The 20,814-nt window shown below is 41.3% G+C and overlaps 1 protein-coding gene across 4 annotated transcripts in view; it reads left to right on the forward strand.

Moving 5' to 3' along the window:
* Window positions 1-20,814, forward strand: part of PRDM2 (PR/SET domain 2) — a 118,898-nt gene that overhangs the window by 58,283 nt on the left and 39,801 nt on the right. For all 4 annotated transcript variants that reach the window (XR_009519881.1, XM_060014783.1, XM_060014761.1 and 1 more), the window contains exon 6: window positions 15,915-16,025. Coding sequence is in view for 3 of the 4 variants with exons in the window: in XM_060014783.1 (XP_059870766.1) it covers window positions 15,915-16,025 (111 nt within the window). In the remaining variant the exon portion in view is untranslated. The remainder of the gene's footprint in view (window positions 1-15,914; window positions 16,026-20,814) is intronic.

The raw sequence follows: 20,814 nt of genomic DNA on the forward strand, positions 1-20,814 counted from the left end.
CACACCTCATGATTTGACACTTACACACACATCATGTCGTCAAGTGATGAACCGCTTTCTGTTGATGGTGACAGTGACAGCAGTTACTCGTTTCTTTAGCACGTCTGTCTTGTGCCTAGCGCTGTGCTTGGTGCTCCGTGTACATCATTGCTAATCCTCCCAATAGCCCTGCAAAGTAGGGAATCATTTTCCTCCTGTGTGGATGAGGTCACTGATGTTTGAGGGGTTCCATGGTTTGCCCAGGTTCGCCCAGCTACTAAATTGTTCAGCTCCGCCTTGCCTAAATCTAGTTTTTGTTTATAATGTTTCTAAGCAGGACACTTACACTGAATAAGTAGCAGTGTTTTATAAGGCTTTGCTAATTAGCCAAGATGAATGTTCACTACTCACTTTAGAATTGCCCACTTTAATCCTAAATAATAAGGCAGTGTGATTAAGTGAAATCTTTGGTATTGGAAAGCTAAGTTATGGTGAAAACTAATGCCTTGAGTTATTTTTGCTTTGGGGTTTATGGATTAAACAGATTTATTGTATTCCTTTGAGCACCTCAAACAGCTTTTAAAAAAAATAACAGATTAAATTTTTATCCCTTTCCAGCCCTTGTCTATTAAGTGTTTTGGTTTTTTTTAATGACATATTTGTTGGTTTGAGCTTCTTATAAATATTTCATTTCTCTTAAGTTGTGTATTATTTTTGAAATCCGTTTGGAAACCACAGGAACCGAGTGAGACATTGCCTTGGCCTAACTCCCTCAGCAGTGTGGATGGCAGAGGGATTGTGTCTAGGATTGTGGAATTCTTCCATTTTGTTTTATTGATGATTTCAAGAAGCCACTGATGTTTAGTGTCCTCTTCTGCACTAGTGTTCTTTTGTTGAGAATGACTGACTCTTCCACTGAGTAAAATATAACTTTAAAAGTTTTGTTAAGCTGAATGTTATAGATCATGAACGTGTTTTAATTAACATACACTCTAAAAATTAAATCTAGAAACTGATTTTAAGTGTAATTCTGATTTGTTTGTGGTAGAATTGAGTAAAATCATGCTTATTAGTTTCCTTCACTCTCATGATGTGACACCAACAAAAGATAGCGATCTTGTTTGTTTTGTCAAAATGTTTATGGGGGCGTGGCTTTTTATTTTTTACCTTTTCCTTTAAGAATTCATGAACTGTTTGAAGCAGTAGCTTCTTAAGAGGTTTTGTTTGCTGATAAAGCTGTTCCTATTCTAAGCATCTTGGCTCATTCTGGAGGAAAAGCAAGAAAGGAAATAAGAATGAGAAAGGAGTTGCCCTAACCTGTTTGTGTGCACTCCTGAATTCTCCTCATGTGGGGCAGGGGTGATTCTTAATTGTGTTTATCCCACAATAGAGTCTTTAGAATATGCGTGCATGTATAAAACTTAAAACTTCTTGGATTTGTAACAAAATGTAATATGGCTTTTTCCACCTGAAACTTTTACTGAGAGTTCTTTATTCAGTTGTTCCTTAAAGGTTTAGTAAGTCCTTAACACCCTTACCCACACTGTAGGCCGGACGGAACTGCTGCTTAGTAATCTGTGCTTTCATTTTTCAAATTTCTTAAGCATTTTTCTTTCTGTTCTGTTTAAATTTTCTCTAAAAATTAAGGGGAAGTAACTTTGTTTAAAAGGTTAAAACTTGGCACATATATTGAGAAAAAGTCCTGAGGGATTATGGGTAAGAGACTAGAAAATCCTCAGCATTCTGAAGCACTTATTGTAGCTATTTATTTCCTCTTCTCATTTTTGTGGTCATGACTCTGAAATTTAAAAATATTTTTTGATAGAAGTTTTCATTATATGATGGTGTAGTTATTTTAATTGTTATATAGTAAATTTAATATACTTTAATATTACAAAGAATATTTGAATAGCTTCAGAGGTAAGAGATTTATTTTAATGATAAAATAATGATATTGTATGTGTGTGTATATAAAAATACCAGTTTCTAAGATAAGATTATGACGTCTGAAATCCTTGCTATTTTGATACTTTAAGAACTTTAAATTTTATATGTTCTTATTAGTTTAATCAGTATCTGAATGACCAAAACCTAATCTCACCCTTAATGAAAGAGCTGTATGTTACCCGTTATGTGGAGCTGCAGAGGATTATCTTTGCTTTGGTTAAAAAGAAAAGCAGTAAATAATACTTAGACTAAAATTCATCTTCCCCCTTATTTCTATTAAAGCTACAGTGATAAACGATCTTTTCCTCTTGTACTTATAATCCTACCTCTTGGTGCAGTCTTCTGTAGGTTTCCTGAGCCACCACATGCCACAAAAATGAGGGCAAACTGGTTTGTTCACCCGTGTTTAGAACCCCCAAACAGAATTATGTGTGGTGTTTGAAGTTGAGGGACAGTTTAGAATGGGCAACACTGAAATTTCTGTGCCTTCTGTTATTTTTCTACCATTTGGTTTCTTAGGTTCAGTTTTCCATCTCTTGCCGGTTTGAGGTATAGAATATGCCTTTCTAGTTCTGTTGGGTGTATTTTTGTTTTTAAGCTATGAGGTTTTCAGAACCTGTTTTCCTGTGAAGTAAAGCAGAAAGTCTCAGGTCCCTGTGAGGAATGGGAGGTCACTGCGCTCCACCTCCTGCCTTGGTCCCTTCGCTGTGAAGATGTTAGTGCCGGCATCAGTGGAAACCCATGTGCATTTCGACCAGATTTATGCTGCCGGCAGCACGGTGGTCGTTAGTTGCAGTTTTGATCTTTGTCGGTTTACACATATGGATTGTAATTTTTGTAGGATTAACACTGGAGTTGAAATTACAGTTTCCCCTCTCACTGTCATCCAGACAGATAAAAAGGAATAATTACCAGTAGTCTCAATCTTGGTTGGATTTTTGAACGAGGGGTTTAAGATTGCAGATTTGCTTGCTTTTAGGAGTTTTATTAGTTGCTAAATACATTATTCAGGAAGTATCTCTTCCTTGCTAGGTGTGATCATAGGAGTCTTCGATAGCAAGATCAGATTTGAGTGTTAAGCTTAATAACATCTATTTGTGGTTTTGATTCCATCAAAATTATAAATTCAGGAATTGGCTGGAAAATAAATTACTGTCTGTATGCTAAAGCAAATTAAATTCATGGTTGAATCAGAGCGTGGAAAGTATTGACTCAAGAAAAAGTGACCCTTAACTAACACTATTTCTGACCCCTTTCAGTTGTAGAGAGGTGGAGTCTTCTAAATCTCATGGGCAATTGTCAGAAAGTACATGGAATTGGTAAACTTTGTTTTCATAGTAAATGACTGTTACGTTCCCCTCCAACTTCTTTCTGTGTTAAAGCACATTAAGTATGTTGCTCAGGCTTCACTGTTGCTTCTGTATTAAATACAACTGGATCAGTACTTTGCAAATGATACCTTGTTTAAACGGGCCTGATGTGTGTATGTTGAGGGGAGGAGAGAAGGGAAAAATTGCTGACCCAGCTAAACCTTTGAGTGCTGGGAGATGCACAGTGTGTGGATCTTATTGTGGCATGCTAGAACAGAGCCTTGGAGTTACAAGGCCAGATCTAAATCCTAGCTCCACCAGTTACCAGCATGTGACTTTGGGTGGATTACTCTACACGCTTTGATCTTCAGTTTACCTGTCTGTGAGATGAGGGTAACACCTACAGTGTAGGGTTGCCTTGAACATTAAGCGAGAGCCTCACAGGAGCATGTGTGGCACACCGACCTTGGTCCACTTCATTGTAATTGGTGGCCACCGGCAGAATTAGCTCTGTGGTAACTCTGCCTGTTCTTTGGCCTATCGTGGCACTTCTGGATTTAAAAAAAAAAACAAAGAAATGAACAGTTTCAATATCTTCTTTAAAAAATCCATATATTTTGCTTTGGCAACATGGAATGAATTAAGTATAGATTACAAATTAGGTGAGAGTAAAGAGCCTCTTTGGATCTGTAACTAGATACACATTGGGACACTAGAGAATTCCTCAGTTGCTGGAGATCTGCTTCTATCTTAAAAGCTGTCTTGTTTCACTAGTTACCCCAACTAGGACACCTGTGATCACACAGGTTGGTGGATTAGAGAACTCTTGGAATTCGATTTATTGCATAGGCAGAAGTAAACGTCTCACTATTTGCTTGCTGCCCAAATGAAGGGCTTACTGTCTTCCTGTTTCTCTGTCTTGCCTTTATGTGATCCAAATCACTCGTGACTCCACTGTTACAACGAAATTTTATGCAGGTGAGATTCTGGAGGAATTTTGGATACATTTTCTTAGATAGTAAACTATCAGACATCCTTGAAGGTAACTGTGTGGGAGCTATTTCAGTGCTGTTTATGACAGATTAGGAAATCTTGACATTTTACATCTTTGTGGATATGAATTCAGGGCAAAACTAAAGTGTGAAAGAGCCATTCTCTTCGGAGAAGTTACTATTTAAGTTGACAATGTCAGTTTTATTTATTATGTATTGTACTTATTAAATGTCCTGATTATCTGTGCAGTATTTTTATTGAGCAGTCTGGGGAGTCGGGGTTCTTTTTCAGGGTCACACAGGAGTACTCCTGTCAAGATGCATATTTACATGAACTCACAACTTGACTTCATAGTAACACAGGTATCCTTGAGCCCCAGATGTTGTGTTTACGGCTCTTCGTGACTGTGTGGGGAGAGGAGCCTTAGGTGCTATCTGATTTTCAAAGAGGTCTAAGATTCCTTCCCGAAAGGATTAGGAACCAGTAAAGTGAACTAGTATGCTTAACTTAAAAAATTAAGAACAGAGTGTTCTTTAGAAGCTGTAAAATCAGTGGATTACAGACTTTGAAAATTGACGTATACTCGCAACTTCCGCTGTTAGAGCATTCATATATATTAATAGAGATGTTAGTGAGTGTTTGACATAATTCTCTCTTATCTCAATTAAACGTCTGTCCTCATTGGACTTGTACATTTCTGTAATGATATCTGGGTGGGATCCTGTGAATCGATGTAGAACAAATGAGTAAAAGAAATGGATGAATTCGGATTTGTTAGGGAAGCAGAATGTTATTGTCTTCATAAGAAGGAACATATGCTGACAATTTAGACTTGTAGGCATGGGATTTCTGTAATTTGTTTAGTAGAATCTACTGTGAGTAATCCGTACAATTGATTCCATTTATTGAGTCTGTCAGCCACTGTGCGAAGTTAGTTCTTTGTGCACGTTATCTCATGTTCCCTTCCCTAGGACAGTATCAGGTAGTTATCACCAGTATGTATCATAGTTAGTTCCCCTCTGCTCTGAACAAGATTACTTCTCCTTAATCATGTCTTGGCCCATGGCTGCGCAATATAATTTCAGTTCTGTGAATTTCCGTTTTGTGGGCTATTGTCGTTTGGGGACCTATTTTATTCAGAATGCCACCCCAACACCAGGGAGGGAGAGCGGGGAGAGCCCAGTCCGAGTCTCACTTTAGTTGGGGTCAGCTCTTTGCAGGGAAGATGTGTGACCTTGGTGACACAGGAACCTTTGGGGGCAGGTGAAGTGAGTGACTGGATTGAGAGTGAGACCCCTTCTCCCAGCGTGGACACTGGCCTAGGAGGCAGCTGTGTTTCAAATCCTCATCCTTTTGTGAGCTCTTCCTCCTGGACTTCTTTGTTGCCTGAGGGCGTTATTTTACCTCTACACTGGCAAAAGAGAGAAGCAGCATCAACTCGGGACCCTGTGGGATAATCCTTGGAGAGCACCGAGTAAGATTTAGCGTTTCTAGAAGGCTGTGATCTCAGTGCCGGAGCCTGCTAGCAGAGCTGGAGCCCCGTGGCTGTGGGCTGTAGCTTGTAGCTTGGTTACTAGCAATTCCCTGAGCCTCCTCACTGTACCTGGCTGGATGGTTATTTACATCACCCCACCCCAGTCTCTCTCTCTCTGTCTCTCTCTCTGTCTCTCTCTCTGTCTCTCTCTCTCTCTCTCTCTCTCTCCCCCCCCCCACCACTCTCCTCCCTTCCTCCCTCTCTCTCTGCCATCCCCATCCTTCCTGCCAGCTTCCTCCCTCCTTCATTCCCTTCTTTATATTTTTAATGAAATACACATTTTCTGGAACATTTTTTCCACTCAAGATTTGCTTCTTGTTGACATTAGTAGGGCCTTTTTTGCAAAGGGGATTGCTTTTCACAAAGTTAGACATATAACTTCCATTTAAAGTATCTTTGGGGCAGACATCTTTGTAGTAATATGTATGTGTCCCTTATAGCTCTTAACAAAGTGCCTTGTAGGTAATAAGCACCCAAGAAAATGATCAAAATACTTCTACTTCACTGTTATTCCAGAAACTTCACAAAGTACGTAGCGGAAAATTTTTTTATCTAGCAAGAATAATGAGCTTGGGGTAAATTTTCATAGTAGTCTGATAAAGGCTAATACATGTGAGGATGAGATGAGTTGTTAAATAGGCTAGTAGGATTTTGTTTTTAGGTGGAGGTCTGTAAGAGAAAAAATCTGGAATTGAATTTATATGTAACTTGTGGTTTTAGAAATAATTGCTTTGTGAAGAGAATACAATACATTTTAGTTCCTTCTCTGCTTCTTGAATCTGAAAGACAACCTCGGCAGTTTTGAGTTAGTCAGAGGGGTGAATTTGTGCTACCCCGGCTACATGCCTAAGCCCTGGAGAGCTCCAGCCTCTTTTCCGATGGGAGCAGAGATGTGTCATTTCATACGCTCTGATAGAGGCGCATCTGCAGGCGTGAAAGGGGCTGGAGGACAGTTGAGGTCTTGAACAGAAGGGAATGAGCTCATTTAGCGATAGTGATGAAGAATCTTAAAAATTATACTGGAATAAAAGCGTCTCATTTCATGGTAGATCCCAGTGATTTGGTAGTGTAGTAGCTATAAATTCTTTTGTGTTTATAAATGAATTGCTTAAACCTCTTCCAAAATGTGTCATATTCAAATGCCATTGCCAAATTTTTACATTTTAGGAGAAGCAAAATAAAAGCTAATGAACAAGACTCTCATGGTGATCAGAGTTGACTGCCAAGACATTGACCCTCAGCTTATACCTGGGAGGTACTCAGGGTGATTGTTTAAGTTAGATTTTTGACTTAAATAATTATGGGTATGGTAACCAAGTACATTGAAACAAGAAAAAGAATAGGGGGTGTGTGGCTTTTCAAAAGGAGGAGACAAATCAATTTTTTGTTTGAAGTAATGTGGTGCGTGGCAAAGAGAATTGAAGGATATATACCAAAAGGCTCACAGTGGTAATGTGAATGCTTAAGCAGTTAGGGCTATTTAATAATGTCTGTTATGAATACAGTTGACCCTGAACAACATGGGTTTGAACTACAGGGTTCCCCTTATATGCGGATGGTTTTCAGTAATGAATAGTGCAGTACTCCATGATCTGAGGTTGGTTGAATCCGAGGATGCAGAAACCCAGCTAGGGAGGAGCCGCGTATACGGGGGGCTGACTACAAGTCATACAGAAATTTTCAACTTTGCAGAGAGGGTCAATGTCCTGAACCCCCCTGGGCTGTTCAAGGGTCAAATGTATTTTAAACCCCAAATGTCACTGTATCTCTGTTGTGGATTTGGTGTTCCTGGGGAGAGTGCATTCTGGACACTGCTGCGGGGTACAGGTAGGAGATGGAAAAGAGAAACACTTCAATACTTTTTTTTTTTTTTTTTTTGCGGTACGCGGGCCTCTCACTGTTATGGCCTCTCCCATTGCGGAGCACAGGCTCCGGATGCGCAGGCTCAGCGGCCATGGCTCACGGGCCCAGCCGCTCTGCGGCATGTGGGATCTTCCCGGACCGGGGCACGAACCCGCGTCCCCTGCATCGGCAGGCGGACTCTCAACCACTGCGCCACCAGGGATGCCCCGCTTCAATACTTTTTGCTGTGCAGGCAAAGTGGAAAGTTGAGGCCTTTTCCAAACTGTACTGATGTAAAATTGCATATGTTAATCTCAGCCAAAAGAAACGTTTTCTCTTGTCTCATTAATTTTGCTTTTGTAGGTATTTCTTTTTAAAAAATCATTTATTTTTTGCAGCATGTAACCAAATGTTCATCTAGAAAAATTAGAAAATACAAACAGATGGAGAAACAGGTATCCTACCCTCATCAATAATCTTGTCACCAGGAGCCACCTGCCAACATCTTAATGCAGATCCTTTTGGTTTACATCTGTGGATAAATTTTAGCCTGATTTTATGAATTGGTGTTATGGCTTGACCATTGTTCCTGTGGGCATTTCTGTATACAAATGTAAAGGATGAATTTTACATGTTGCAATTGTGTTGCCTCAGATTTATATCTAGATTTTACTTCCTGAAAGTATTTTTAAACTAAGTTTTGTAATTAATTAATTCATCAGGGTATAGCATTGTAAAACTTATCATGGGCTTTGGGAGGAGAAAATAGACTTTCCTTTTGCTGAGACTGACCAATTCTCGAGGGTGTGGCTGTCCCCTGTGTTTTAGGGTCGCAGGCACTTGTAACAGACCACCTCCCTGCACAGCTCCCAGGCCTGGTTTGTTTGGCCACAGGGGACTGACACCTGAACTTTGAATTAAGTTCTTTACTTTGCAGTTGCCAATTCACTTTTTATATGTAAGGTTTTCAGACTTTAGATACATTTTTTTTTCCTGTAAAATAAAGGCTACTGAAAATCCATGAGAGGAACTTGAGAAATTAAAATGATTGTAAAACAGAACAGGCTAGCAGCTTGTTTAAGTTTCAGAGGTATTTAATTAGTCTCTAACATTTTGTTTATGCCACAAGACTTCTTGAGGTTCCCAAGAGTGTAAGGAAATTTGAAGCTTTCTTAATTTGAATTTACTGAAGTTTATTTGGGGAACCATTTCTAGTGTTTGGAATTATCCAGTCAAAGCCACTAAAAGCCTTTTTTAAAAAAAGAAATTAAAAGCTCCCTTCAGATGTGATCGCTGTTCTTCCATCAGCCTGACATTTGGAAGAGGCAGGGAGCCAGAGCCTCCACAGCAGCAAAGACTGTGCCCCGCTCCCCCGCCCCCCCCCCATCCCTCACTCGGGCTGCAAGCATTCCAGGAATTTATACTGTGATCTGCAGCGCTGAAAAATCCAGAACTTTGTTCCATTGTTTCTGTTGAAGCAAAGCCTAGAGTCCTGTTTTAATACCATGAGCAACTTAAAACCAGAGAGGTTTTATTTTTATAATTTGCCTCCGGGATTGCAGACAGCTCTTGGTGAGGAGTTTAACTACAGAAAAAGATTTGAAATTTTGCCCAAGCAGCGTAACAGAATTTTTTACTACCAGGTACATTTCAAGGTTATTTTCTGTGTGAAAAAAATCTGTAGAAAATGTATAGCGTATCACTTTCGTAAAAACCAACTGTTGCAGCATCTTACTGCTTTAAATTCCTCTCTTTGAAACACAGCGAACTGATGGGGCTAAGGCCACAAGTGGTTTGTTTACCCACTGGTCTCACCTTGGCCAGTTGTAACGGCCACTTCTGATCATCTGATAAACACGTTCTTGCGTGTGTGGTGACATGGTCGACCTTTACACAGGGAAGCCTTTCTGGTTGCAGTTTCTCACGTGTGGCCTGCTGCCACAGGTTTCCTTCTGATGATTTCCAGGGTAGTAAACTCAGTATCTTTTTCTTTTTTTTTTTAAAGAATACATGAAAGGACTCCCCTGGTGATCCAGTGGTTCAGACTCTGCGCTTCCACTGCAGGGGGCACAGGTTCGATCCCTGGTCGGGGAACTGAGATCCCACGTGCCGCGTGGCACAGCCCGAAAACAAAAAAAAAAAAACAACAACAAAAATGAAGATTATTGAAATGACCTGTTATTCTTCGTGGAAAACCTAGTTTTGTATATCCGTTTCCAGCTTCTTTTCCCTCTACTCATCACACCCACTGCAGAAGGTTAAACCACTGGCAGATGTGAAGCAGTGCTGAGGTCTAACTGACCACCCTCAAGGAGCTCACACAGCATCATTTTGGCCATTCTTTCAGCTAACAGTTTTGCTGTTGTCCATTGGTTCCCCTTCCTTACTACCTGATCTGCTAGAGATCTTGTTTGTTTGTGGGGTTTTTTTTTTAATCCTATAAAGAAGTCATTTAACATGAACTTTATGCTTTTTCCCCAGTTAAGCTTTTCATCTTGTTTGGGGCTTGCTGTCTTGAAAACCACTCCCTTGCCTTTCAGATATTGAAAAAGATGCATAATGACTTTGTACGTTCATGATGAATTTCTCAGACTTGCCTGAAATGCATATGGCACTGTTAATTCTTTTCAAGGGTGAAATTGGAACCCACAAAGTGTCACTAACAAGGCTGTTAGAACACGGTGGATAGAATGGTGAGTTGGATGGGAATAAAAGTCCCAGTTTTACTACAAACTTGCTGTGAGATTTTAGGCAGTTCTTGTAAATGAGAGAAAGCTCAGAGAAGTGTGTTTGTGAAGTTTGGTTAAACCGTCTTCAAGGCTCTTTCTACTTCAAATCTTAGGGTTCTTCTCTCTCTTACCTTTTAATACAGCCCATTAATTCCATTATTCCATGTCTGTTGTCATCTCTAAGATCTGTATCCTCTGCCTAGCTGAATACTTTGTTGAAGCCTTTCTTCAACCTTGGGTGAAAGCATGCGTCCAGTCTTCAGATTTCCTATGTGGGAGCCTCTCATTTCAAGATAGAAAGAAGAGAAAGATTTTTGCCATAGAATGGTCACAGAAGGAGGACAGTCTAGATGGTAATGTCATAAGGCTCGGGAGAGGGATTTTAAGATGTTAAGCCCATCAAACTGATCAGACTGTCAAATGCCAAAGAGAGACTTGGGGGCAGATAAAGAAATTAGGGGTTTTGTGATTACAAGATCAGAGGTAACCGTCCGAGTGGAGTTCCGGTAGCGAAGAGAGGATGAAAGTTCCGTTGCAGGGATGAAGGGCTGAGTGAGTGAGGAACTGGAGGCAGCAGGCACACCCACCCTCTGGGGGGTCAGGGTTGGTCCCTGTTCAGGTCAGCCTATTTCCTTGATGACCTTTCATGGTGTGATTGTGGGTCTTGCCTGGTTTGGAATCATCTTTGCATCTGAGTAAGACGGTAAGCTCCCCAGACAAAGATGGGCTGGACCTGCTTCCGTGCACTGATACTGAATTCTGATTTTAAGCTTCAGAGTGGGGTAGCTCCCCAGTGAGGAGGCAGGCAGTGCACGTAGAGTTACATATGGTTCTAAATTTAATTCATTTCAATCACCAAATGCATGAGCCTTCACTGTTGTGATGAATTTTTAATGTAACTTGAGCAGGCCTTCTAGAATTTTGCATTCTCTCTGATGCCTGAACATTTTTAACTGAAACATTATTCTTTAGAATTTCCTGGTGTCTGTCTAGCTCATCAGAAGAGTAGAAAATAGTCCAGAACTTAAATTATTCATGTGATGCTTTAGGCGATTTTGGTTTTGCACCTTGCATTGCAGGCACCAGCAGCATAATGCCACATGTTGTCTTTAAAATGTAGTCGTTGTGGCCGTCTGATTTCTCTATATGGTAGCTGTTTCTCTAGAAAATCCAATTTTATTGATATTATTGAACATATTTGCTCAGATTGGGGTTCCGTGCTGTTGACTGATAACTTGCTTCTGGCATAAGATAAAATTGAACTGGAAAAAAATCTCCATTCCAACTTGATCATTCCTTTTCTTTAGATGTAATGAAAGTCTTTATATCCCTTTACTTTCATTTGCCGTTGAAAACGAGTGAAATAATGGATATAAAGTGCTTTGTAAAGAATGTTTATATTATGCATTATTGTTCTGAAGAACTAATTTTATGTAGTAGAGCACTTTCGGTATCGTCGTGGTTGGGTTTTAATTCTGACTCCTCCAGAGATACTTCAGTTGTGTGACCTCCGGCAGATGACTTCATGTCTGTGGTCCTTGGGGTCTGTAAAATGAGAGGCATGGATTGGGACTTTCGGGCCGTCTAGCGGAATGGCACTTAAGTGGTAAGGGCATCAGTTTTACAACATGGGCATGGGATAGGCCTGAGAGTAAGTATACCACATCCGATCCCCAACTAAGAACCAAAGATTATTATTTGGGGGAGGGTGGTGGGGGGAGAACCTTGCTGCAGTGGATAACTGCTCCTTTCCTTCTGTTTCATTCAGTTTTCTTCATCTTTATGTGTGTATTTCTTTTCCTTATATACATGAAGTTTTGTCCTGTCCTTCATTATGTTCTTTGTCATTGTCTGCATTCCACTTTCCTTGTGTTTCATTCCTGTATCTTTCTTGTTTAGACCATCTGGAGCACGCAGCTGGCAGAGCCTCTATGTAGGACCCTTCAGGAACCTGAGGGTAAGTGCACACGTGTACTTACCAGGCTCCCAGCGGCTCTGCCGGACCAGTTCTCCAGGCACCTCCTGCCTCACAGACAGGAACTAACACATCTCCCTCCCTTTGTAAAAGTCCTTACAGGTTGTTTTTGGTTATGAGTTGTTTTTGGTTTTGTTTTCTTTTAATTTGATTGCATATAGAACGAAAACCAAGTATCGGGGGGAAAATGTATTGATTTAAGGAAATATAGCAGGTGCCACCGGGTGTTATTACAATATTTGGCTTTGTGAGTGACACTCGGCATACCTAAGTGTGAGTCAGGATACCCGGGTTCAGACTTCTGTCATAGATTGATCGGTCAGTCCCCTTGGGACCCTGGTCTTCAGTTTCTCTCAGAAAAAATAGCAGGTAGGACAGGTGATTTCAGTAGCCCCTTCATCTCTAGTCTACACTCCTAATGGGAAGTAACTCAGGTATTAGATGATTCTGATAAAGATTATGAAAATCACTTTATGTATCACATAATCTCAATTCCATGAATGAGTGATGATTAGATTCATGATAGACTCATTTTCATCGTAAACTAAGTCTATCAGTGTTCACCAGAGGCACTCAGGAGGTAAATTTAATTGTTCCATTTCTTAGTTTTTAGAATTGGTGTACTAGTGTTACTCGAATACTTAAAAAATGTTTATAAATATGTAGACTGTGGAGCCCGTATTGGTTTAGCCCAGTGGTTCTCAACGTAGAGAGACAGCCCCTCCCTCCTTTCGGGTGAGACTTAGGCCACGTCTGGAGACACTTGCTCGTCACAGTTAGAAGGAGGGGCATGCTATTGGCATCTAGTGGGTGGAGGTCAGTGATGCTTCTGAGCGTCCTCTGATGCTTCAGACAGCCCCACAGCAGCGAGTGATCTCCCCAGATGTCAGGCGTGCTGTGGTCGGGACGCTTGTAGCAGCCTGTGGTGGGTACTCTTGTTTGTCCTCCGAGTAGAATGCACATGTCCCGCAAGTGGCGTGTCTTCCCAGGGCGCAGATCAGGCTTTCCTGGTCCTGGTGTTGAAAGAGGATACCAGGGGTGGCACGGGGGTGGGGGGATCTGAGGGTGGTGCAGCTTCTCACTGCTTAGGTTTGGAGAGTCTAAAAATAAGGCATTTGACATTCAGTATCAGCTAGGTGTTCTAATATTCTTTTATGCAGGGAATAAAACTAAAAATAGCACTTTTACCTTTTAGTTATATGATTTCATTCTTAGTACATATTAATGAAAGGTACTGTTCAAGTTGTGCTTTGCTTTATGTAAATCTAGAAATTTTACTTATTTAATAGTCTATTTATACATATAGGCCAGTTTATTTTTTTTGTACAACCTGCTACCAGGTTCATATAGCACTTGATAGGTTTCAGGAAATTTTTTGAATTGCTTTTGCAAGGGATTGTATTACAACAAATTGACATCTGTTTTTCTATTGTATTTTACAGTGTGACTTTAAAAAAAAAGTATGTAAGGTTTATGCGTAAGAGGTAGGGTTTACACCTCCAGTTTTACTTATTTCGAAAGTTCATACCTGTACAAAGTAGAAGGTAAGAGGTTAGTTAAAAAAAAGAAAAGGGTCACATTCGTTTGTCCTGTTTGGGGTACATGAGGTGGTACTGATATAAAAATTGGGGGGTTTTGATCCAGGGAAAAAACTGTCTGAATATAACTTTTGAATCAGGCGTCTGTGGGCACTAGGAGCCCTTTCTGTGAACCTCATCAGACGTGAACTGCACTTGCTAGAGCAATTATGTTAATAGCTAGGTAATCATTTATATTTGCATTGTTTGCTACCAGCAGTCTGATGTGGGCGGGGCATCACAGACAAGGAAGGGCATATATCATCATGAGGATAAGAAAACTGGTTGAATCCAATTCCCTTAAAACACAGCTGTAGTTTTCAAGAGCCTTTGTCATCATTAGATTTAGGCTAAGTGCTATTAAGTTGACAAAGGCAGAAAGACTTGAAAGAGGAGGTTACTTCTTACAATATGAAAAGGTGTATTCATGTCCTTGCCCCTTGCAGAGGGGATTGGTTTATAACCCTTCCACCTGGAGACTCAAATGGGCCATCTCCAGGCAGACTCTCAGCTTCTGTTTCCACCAGAGTGTGTGGTTCCAGTGAAGTATATGCTTGTGTCCTGGGTTCCACTTCAGCTGCCTTTAGAAGTGAACGGATTGGTGTGTTGTTATCAGGAATTCGAGTGAAGGTTTTATATAATTGCAAAAAAACAGCTTCTTTTTTTTTTTTTTTTAAACAGGCTGAAGAGTTAGGGATTTAAAATGGTATTTTAGAATTTGTTTTTTAAGACTAACAAATTAAGTGGCTGATTATTAAGTACTCTATACTTTATTTTTCTTGTTTGCATCTCAAGTATTTATCAAAATCTGGGGATTTTTTTAGGGTTAATATTTGCTTTGTATTGTAATTGATGTTTCTGTTTCTAATCCCGATCTTTGCAGTGGTGGTATTTTGTATCTCTGACCTCATTTTCATCTGTTGTCTGTATTTTAGTTAATTATTCTCCTCTCTAGTGATTCTCTGTTAAGGAGAATACCGTTTTCCAGAGGCTCTGAGTGGTTTCTAGTTTGTCGTTTTACTAGACCGGCGATAAGGGTGTCAGGAGGCTTGTTCTGAAAGAGAAAGGACAGCTCTGAGAGCTATTTGGGGCCTAGCTGGGGAGAGCGTTGCAGAAAGAGAAGGAAGGTTTGGGGAGATGGAAAGGGACTTACTCTGAATCTGAAACGGAAAACCAACAGCCACCAGGAGTAAGAAACGTAGAATGGAAAAAGTGGAACAAGGTCGCAGATTCTGACTAAATCCCAAAGAGACTGAGCTTCCAAGCCTTCAGTATTAGTACTTCCACAGAGAATTGTTTTTCCATGTTGAATATCTCGGTGACTTTAGTTCATTTTTCCAGCTCATCAGATATGTGTTGCATTTCAGTCTTATCTTCTGAACTGTGTTGTCACTTGGAATGCAGTTAGTGTTTCCTGACTTCATTCTGCGAGTTGTTAATGAAATGCTGAATTGTGCTGGACCTGGGACCCTCAGAGTGCCATGCGGGCTGACAGTGAATTATCCAGAGTTACTGTGCACTTGATATTTGAGCCGTGGTGCATGGGAGCATCCCTTGCCATTCAGCAACATCTCTGCTTCTGTTGTTTTACTTTGACAAGTCTGAATAATGTCTTAACTAAAAGGGCCCAAGTTATAACATGTTATTTTTCTCTAATGTGCTTCTTACAAATATCTAGACTTCTGCCAGTTCCTATTATTTGTGTGGCGTTGAAATTAGTGCTCTTATCTAATTTTCCTGTTACATCAGTGTTGTTAACTTTTTTAGAGTATTTTACATATTAGTTTGATAGCTATTATAGCTAGGAGGGGAACTGTTACTCGAGATTCTCAAAAATATAGGATTTCTGGGTTCCTTGTCTTTGACATAACTTAAAAGTATTCATATTCATTGTCTTTCTTCAGGAATCTGGGGTGATAATTGCCTAGAAATATACTGTTTGCTGTGTTTGAATTAGTAATTGTCCCCAAGAATTCAGGATAATAATGAGAGACTGAACGAACAAAACAAATAAATATTGTGTTTCAGGGAAGAAGAAATCCCAAGAAAATAAAAACAAAGCAAACAAAACTGAAGACATACAGCTGAAGACAAGTGAGCCAGATTCCACCTCTGCAAATATGAGAGATTCTGTGGAAGGTAAGCTTGGGTTTTGGACCCGTATGATTCGGGTATACATTGCCACCAGTTACTTTGACTTTGTATCTCCTTGGAACGCCCTCTGAGAATCATCCAATAACCATAAAGGGTTAAACAGCAGAAAGGTCGCCTGGATTTAATGTGGCAAGTTGAACCTTACACGTCTCACCTCCCCTTCAAAAAATCATTGAAGACCTTCCTTGTTAAAAATGAAGTTACTCCCTGGTTAAAATAAAATGAAACATACCGTGTGATTGTATTTACTGGCAGGGACAGGAGGGGCCTCTGGGGTGCCAATACTAGTCCATCGCTGGGTTGGGATGAGCACATCTGTGTATTTACTCTGTAGACATCTCACCTTGCTATACTTTTCTTTACGTTTTTTACTTTAATTAAAAGCTCACTAAAACATATCAAGCACCTTTGATTTTATATATCAGAATGAAAAGTATATAGAATGAAAAGTTTCTGTTTTTTTTCTTAGAAATTAAATTCCTACTTTATCTCTTCATGTTTCTCCCCACAAATTTTTCTTCTTTAGAGCCCCTTCCGAGAATTCATATTCTAGGCCCTCCACGATGTAAGAATTCCCAGAGACGGGGATTGAATGTTACTTGGGAAGGCAGATTGCCCTGTGCCTGGTGCCCTTGAGACACCATGTCGAGACTCTTGCCAGTAGAAGTGAGGGGGACGGTGTGTGTCTTAATTTGTTATGTGGCAAATTCATGCAACAGACCGGGCTTGCTCAAGAGTTCGTAGTGACCCAAACAGGCAGCTTTCAAAATACAGGCTGTGACTCTTTCAAAAAACATTTGCAGGAAAAAAAAAAAACCCCAGCAAAATACTGTGAATGCCTTTTATAATCATTTTATTAGCACTGTTTGTGGGGATGACATTCGTAAAGGATTGTAATTTTCTGTGGCATCTTACGAAGCAAGAATAGACAAATTTATTTCCCAGAGCCCTATAAAAAAAAGTTCTGCCTGCTAACAGCAGGTTTGCTAAGACGTTTGTTTGAACAATGACAAAAATACTAAAGAACCTTACTACTATTAGTGGCAGAATTAACAAGCCAACAGTCCCCTCTCCCATTCAGTAATTCAGGACAGTTATTTTTTCCTGATATAACATCAGGTCCTGTGAAAAAAAGATACTTAATATTTTGCCTGCTTGTGGTGCAGCTGGTCAGTATTTGATTGGTTCCGTACCTTGTGGTTGTCAGCTTCTCCTGCACGTTCTGTTTGGTCCTCAGAAAGTAGTCTCTATTACTGAGCAAACAGTTCAGACTCTTCCTTGTGTTTCCCAAACCACTGTTTATGTTTAAAACTCACCAGACCTCGAGTGTGGCCACGCTTTGGTTCATAGAGCCGTGCACATTTTGGTTCATATTACTTTGGGCAGTTTTAAATCTGGGATTGTTTACCAATCATAGAAAAAATACTTCCATTAAAAGAAGCCATGGATTTTGGCTAAAAATGAACTATATAAAGAAATTTTTGAGCCTTAGAGATGTTATTTTCATTTCTGTTGTCTCATTTTGATTTTTTTTAGCAGTGTGCTGGGTCTTTGTTGAAAATGTATTTGGAAAGGGAGTTAGCCCCTAATTTGAAATACATTACTACCATCAAATGACTGGTTTCCCAGTTCGAGGAAACCTCATGCAATTTAAGAAATATGTCTGGAGGAAAGAAGGCTGGTGTCCGTTTAGAGGCAGAAACCTTAATTGCTAGTGGATGGTAGCGGTAGATGGGGAAAAAGGAAGACCGATATTCCTAGGAAACAGCAGGAGGACTAGGACGGAATCACTGAGCTTGCATTAATACCTTGCATGTGCAGAGTGTGAAAAGGTTGGCTTTTAAAACCCTTCCTTGTCCCCGGTATCCAGGCAGTCACCAAGTTTGTTTACAGGACTCTGGTAGCGTATCTCCATGATCTGACCGCTTTTTTTTCTGCCTCTTCTGCTTCTTTCCGTTTCCATCTCTCAGTGTAGGTAGCCAACCTCTCCCTTCTGATGCCACTGCATCAGTATTGGTTTTCTGCCTCTCCCCAACCCCTTGATACACACTGCAGCCAAATCTCCCAAATGGCACTCTTCTGCTTTAAAATATCTTAATGGCTCCCTGTTGCCTCCAGCTAAGTCCACACTGACTTACAGTGTGCTGCATGTTTTGATTGCTCCTGCTTGATTTTCCTCTTCTATCCTTGTCCTTCAGGTTCTGCCTGCTTAGTACTTTCTCTAAGAAGCCTCCCCTGATCAGTTAACCAAGCCGCTGGATGTTCCTCCCGTGTGCTTCTGTCCTGTACCTTGTTGACCATGTACTTCCATAAGCTTGACCATTAATTCATTGTAGTAATGTTGCCTGCGTGCCTCGCTCCTGTTAAAGTGGAGCTCTATAAGGATAAGGATCTTGGTGGCTTTATTCACCTAGTACTGATGTGTAGTAAATACTTGTCCAGTGAATAGGGGGAGAGCCAGTTAATAGAACCAGGAGAAGTCAGAGTAGCTCTGCTTCTTCTACAGACCCATTCTTAACCTTGAGGTATCTGCAGTAAAAGGGGTATAGTTCAGCAGAGAGTTAGGTGGTCCTGTAGAGAAAGCGGCATCGTGGGCCATCCCCACCAGCGTTAAACGCTCTGTGCCAGCCCCTGTCTCAGAGGCCCTTGCCGTCCTTGTGTTTCCTTCTAGCCGCTACCCCCATTTTTCTGCTTTCCTTTACAGCTAAACTTGAGAGAGTTGCTTATAGTCTCCCTGTCTCTCCTTCCTTCTGTTCTCTTCTGAACTCCCTGGGGCCTCTGCCCCCACTACTCCGCCAAAACTGTTGTTGTCACCATCACCACAGCTCCACCGTAGCAAATGGAATGTTCAATTCTCACTCCCATCTTACCCAGCCCATTAGCAGTTCTGGACACAGCTGATCACTCCCTCCTTAGTTTAAGGGCCGCCACTCTCTTGGCTCTCCAGATACCTCCCTGGCCATTCCTCTGAACCCTGGGTACTGGAGTCATCGGGGGGACACAGCTATCCCCCCTCTTCTGTCTGCATTCGCTCTCCAAGTGACCTCGTCCAGACCCGTGCTCCAAGTGCCATTTCTAGTCTGAGGACTTAGCCATTTCTAGTCGTAGCCTCTTTTGGACCGTGAGTCATATATAACTACTTAATATCTTTACTTGGATATTTGTAAGGTACGTCAAACTTCAGCACATCCAGGATAAACTCTAGTTTCCCCCCAACACACACAAACGCACACAGACCAGACTTGCTTTTCTCTCCGTCTAATACAGTTTAGTGAGCAGGGTAATGGCAGTTGCTGTGGAATCCTCCTTGACCCTTCCTCCTCCACCACCACCCACCGTAGTCAGTCAACAAGCACATCTTGTCAGCTTCATCTCCAAAATAATCTAGAGTCTGACGACTTCCTACCACCTCCCCAAGCCACTCTCATCTCTTCTCCTGGAGCATATAGTAGGGTTGCCTCCACCCTTGTCCACCTACAGTTTCCTGTCTTCCTCGTAGCACCTGGAGTGATTCTCTTGTATTTCAGTCGATCATATATTTCTCTGTTAGAACTTTCCGATAGCTCCCTGTTTTACTCAGAGCAAAGGCCAACAGCCTACAAGTCTCTGCATGAGCTGATCTCATCTCCTGCTCTCCTTTCTCCCCCCCGTATGGACCGCCCCCACTCGCCCTACGGCCTCTACGACTTCTTGGCCGTTCCTTGACTACATCTAACATGCTCTTGACTTAGAGCTTATGCATTTACTGTTTCCTCTGTCCAGAGGGCTTCCGTCCCCCAGATATTTGCATGACTCATTTTCTTTAGGTCTCTGCTCGCCTGTCACCTTGCTAGTGAGTCCACCTGTGCACCATTAACCTCAGGTTGGGCTGGGCTGGATTCCTCCTGGGCACAGAGACTCAGAAGTGACTTCAGATTTCTTTTTCCTTCTCTGAGGTACTCCTGAGTCCTCCATAATTTAATCAGCCTTGGAAGAAGTGAGCTCCGAAGTTCCTTTTACATGAAAAATGATGATTGCATGATTTTGGAAAATGTTCTAGCTCTCAATATATAGTTTTAGTCAGGAGGAGGGAGAGAGAATCATTGCATTCAAGACAGACCACTGAGAATCTAACCTGGTAATATGTTTAGCAATTTTCTGGTTTCCATTCGGAATCATGAAAAATTGGAATTCATGACCATAGTATCTTGAATTTCAGTATCAACTACTACAACACAGTTTTTTTTTTTTTTTGTGGAGCGCGGGCCTCTCACTGTTGTGGCCTCTCCCGTTGCGGAGCATAGGCTCCGGGCGCGCAGGCTCAGTGGCCATGGCTCACGGGCCCAGCCGCTCTGCGGCATGTGGGATCTTCCCGGACCGGGGCACGAACCCGCGTCCCCTGCATCGGCAGGCGGACTCTCAACCACTGCGCCACCAGGGAAGCCCTCCGACACAGTTTTAAGCACTACAGTTTCTGTAAGCAAAAATGTTGTTTATATGTATGCGATGAAACACAAAAGAACCTAAGCTCCTTCAGGCATTTATTGTTCACATTGTATCCTCACTGCCCACGACGCTGCCTGGTACAGAGCAGGTGCTCTGTAAACATTTGTTGAATGAGTGAAATGGAATTTTATGCAGTACAGCTTTATAACCGAGAAAGCAGAGCTGTGTGTTGTTACGACCTCCCTTACACATTTAGGGGATCAGAGAAATAACGTGAATAATGGAAACTGATCACAAGTGGCTGGTGTGTGCCCTGACTTCCATGCTTCTGCCTCCCTGTGCTTTCCAG

Source organism: Delphinus delphis, chromosome 1, assembly GCF_949987515.2.
Source record: "Delphinus delphis chromosome 1, mDelDel1.2, whole genome shotgun sequence".
NCBI lineage: Eukaryota > Metazoa > Chordata > Mammalia > Artiodactyla > Delphinidae > Delphinus > Delphinus delphis.